This window comes from Austrofundulus limnaeus, unplaced genomic scaffold (genome assembly GCF_001266775.1).
Source record: "Austrofundulus limnaeus strain Quisiro unplaced genomic scaffold, Austrofundulus_limnaeus-1.0 Scaffold875, whole genome shotgun sequence".
Classification (NCBI taxonomy): Eukaryota; Metazoa; Chordata; class Actinopteri; order Cyprinodontiformes; family Rivulidae; genus Austrofundulus; species Austrofundulus limnaeus.
Window position 1 is genome coordinate 25,217 of NW_013953277.1, and position 3,446 is coordinate 28,662.

At 40.4% G+C, this 3,446-nt stretch overlaps 1 protein-coding gene across 1 annotated transcript in view; it reads right to left on the reverse strand.

Moving 5' to 3' along the window:
* slc30a6 (solute carrier family 30 member 6) overlaps positions 1-3,446 on the reverse strand; it is a 63,801-nt gene that overhangs the window by 15,880 nt on the left and 44,475 nt on the right. Inside the window, exon 10 of the mRNA XM_014029257.1 lies at positions 3,015-3,063. Within this exon, the coding sequence (XP_013884711.1) occupies positions 3,015-3,063 (49 nt within the window). The remainder of the gene's footprint in view (positions 1-3,014; positions 3,064-3,446) is intronic.

Consider the following 3,446-nt stretch of genomic DNA (forward strand, 5'->3'; position numbering starts at 1 on the left):
CACACACACACACACACACACGCACGCACGCACGCACGCACGCACGCACGCACGCACGCACGCACGCACGCACGCACGCACGCACGCACGCACGCACACACACACACACACAGCTCATATGGAAGAACACACTGTGTCTTCCACACTCAGTTAAAGAGTTTAAACTAGGCTGGGACGTCCTGTTCACTTCTGTCCTCTCAGCCAATCACTGCTCAGTTCTGTTGCACAACTCTGCGGGCTGTCGCCTCAAGTAACCTGCACCGACTGAGCTGCTGAGTCTCTGTGTGTGTGTGTGTTTGTTTGTTTGTGTGTGTGTGTGTGTGTGTTTGTGTGTTCACATCATAGACATCACTAACTTCCGATGTGGGAACAAACAGCGGGATGTAAAATTCATTGCAGCGATCAGAAATGAACTGCAGGCTGATTTGGACAATAAGATTACCAGGACACAGAGAATTTATATTTAAAGAACTCCAGAACATTTTTTTGCTACATTTACCTTTGAGATGATAACATTTAAATCAAACATTGTTCATGTTTATGAACATAAGGTTAAAGCAGTTTCAATGAACATTTGATACAGCTGCAGTCAGTTTCCATCCACTCATTATGGGAATGATCGTTTAGACTTTTAATTACTTATCTGAATAATTATTTTTTTTGACCCAGGGCACTCATTTAACTGAAAAGTACTCGTCTATCACCCTCAGATGAAAGGAAAGTGGTTTGGATGTTCAGGAATAATTAAGGCTCAAACCCTGAAGTGGAAACTCAACATCATCGTCCCTGTCCACAGTGACACCAGTTTTATATCACCGTGCACTGAGAGGGTGCTAAAAAAGAAAGATGCTCCTGCTCCAACTGAAACTACCAGCTAATTCACACAGACAAGCCCAGGGGTCAGATTTATAAGGGATTGCGTGGAAACCATACTAAAAATGAAAGTACGGCCAAAAGGCGAAAATGGCGTTCGCCAAAAAATATTCAGATTTATAAAACCGTGCGTACGCACGTTTCTGCGCATCTTTCATTTATAAATCACAGCCGCACGTCATGTGCGTCAGGGACATTTAAACAGCACATCAGCAAAAGTCACGCTTTGGGTACACACAGGGCGTGCCCACCCTTGCCATAGTGAATGTTATAACGTCTTTTTTTGAAGTCCGTATTTGTGACACGCTGGTGTGTGTGTGTGTGATAAACTAAGTCAGATAAAGTCAGATAAACTTAGAAATAATTTCACCACTCGTCTCCCCGTCCTCTGTTATCGTGATACGTCATTACAAACATGGCGGCAACGGATGTAAACACATAGCATATTGTTACAACGACACTAGCGCTCAACATCAGCCATCACAGAAGATGTCGGCGTCTTATCAAGGCTTTCGAGCGACAAGCTCCTTACACTTGGGAGTGGATACGTATGCTGTGTTTTTGGGAAATTGTAGTTGGTGAGTTTACTACTTTCTTTTACTACTTCTGTGATTTTACTGCTACTACTACTACTTCCTGTTGTCTTCTTCTTCGTCGTCTTTTTCGCCAGTAGAAACAGCCAGTTGTTGATCACGTGACTCCCATGATGCAAAAAAAGTGTTTCCATGTCAGTTTTGCGAAATACACCAATTTTATCTTGTCTTTATCTTAGCGCAAAACCATTTTGTCGAAAAAAGTAATTTTTTTCGAAATTGACGTGTTTCCATTGAGCAAATTTATTTCCGAAATTCTAATTTGCACATTTTCATGGTCAATGGAAATGCAGCTAATGACATGTTTGGAGGAGTCAAGATGAGATTTCAAATCTAAAAACACTATCAATGAGGGCTGGATGGTACGGTTAAAATTTATATCACGATATAACTCCTAATTTCAGCTGATATGATTTCAATATTGATATGAATTATAAAAATGTAAGAAAAACTGCCAAGAACACCAATATTTACTCTACCTACAGACCTGGTGTAATTTAAGACATCTTTCAATAAAATTATGATTAGTCTGAACAAAAAGGGTGATAGCTCAAATTTACCTTATGACTAGTCATTATTTAATTCATATGTGAAATATATGTTTCAGACATACAGTAATTTGTTGTAGATATCTTGAATTACAGCCTCAATACAACTTAGTGGTAAATCTGACATTAATTAGAAATATCTCAAATAGGTATTTTGGCTAGTTATTGTACTTAAATATGTCTAGTCATAAACCAATTTCATATATTTGGAATGCAAGTGAGGTGAAGCCAATTTTATGTCAAAATGCCCTGCCATAGTCGTGCATGTGTTCATCACATCTGTTTCACTTTGCTCAACACAGCGGCTGACAGGGACATGTTTTAGGAAAAGGGCATAAACTTTTAGGGTGCTTCATTTTCATCCACTCAATGTTTTATCAACTTAATTAATTAATTAATTAGGTTTAAAGTGTTTCCGCTGCGAGTTGGCACCACTCTCCAGGAGAGACTGAAAGCTGAAGTTTATTAGACCTTTGATATCTGAACCACTTCCACACCACTAAATTATGGTAGTCTTTCCTTTATTAACAATTCTGTCAGCTTCGTTTTCAACTGTGGGTGCTTGTTCACTTACCACTGTTGAGCTCATTTTGGCGATATATCTAATTATCAACCATAATTATGTTAAAAGCTTTTCGATAAATCTAAAGAGCTTGTGGTCAATAATTTGGGAATAAGATAATCTTTCAGCTATTTATGAGTAGTTTAATCAATGAGCCTGTCTCTTTTCACTCAGTGTCCTCTAGGTGGACTGAGAATGATCTTTGACCTCTGAGGAGACCCATATGTCCCAAATATCAGCACACCTGGACAGCCAGATGCAGAGTAAGACACAGGAAGGATAGGTTTACCGTGGCAGTGTGTTTGAGTGTTGAGTCAGTGTAAACAGATCCTCCTGAAAACTGAGATCTGCTGATGAAGTGAGAGAGAAACAGAAGGAACCAGAACAGAAAGACAGGTTGGCTGAGGAGAAGAGGTGAGGTCGTGTTGATGTTCTTACCTTCGACTCAGGTCGGCAACGTGCTCCTGAAGCCAACTGCTGCTGGCCGCTGCAGAGGAACAGGTGCATTATATGTCAATCAGTCCAAGTAGTTTAACACCACAGTTTCAATAGAACCCCAATTATCATAAGCTTTAGGACGTTTGCAAAAAGACAAGAACAAAATGACACCTGAAAAGACTGTTTTTTGGAAAATCAATGTCTTAGCACCTTTGTAGTATTCTTAGAAGGAATCAAAATATTATGTTTTATACCTGAATGCTTCAAATTTCAGAGTATGCTTGGGTGAAAAGGACACAGAAGTGTCTAATGCTGCGTTCACACCGAACGCGATTTCAGCTTCAAAATCGCAGCCAACGCTGAAGTTGGATGCTTGTGCACTTTGAGGTCAGACGCAGGACAGCTGCGCTGCACGGCAGAGCCTCCCCGCCC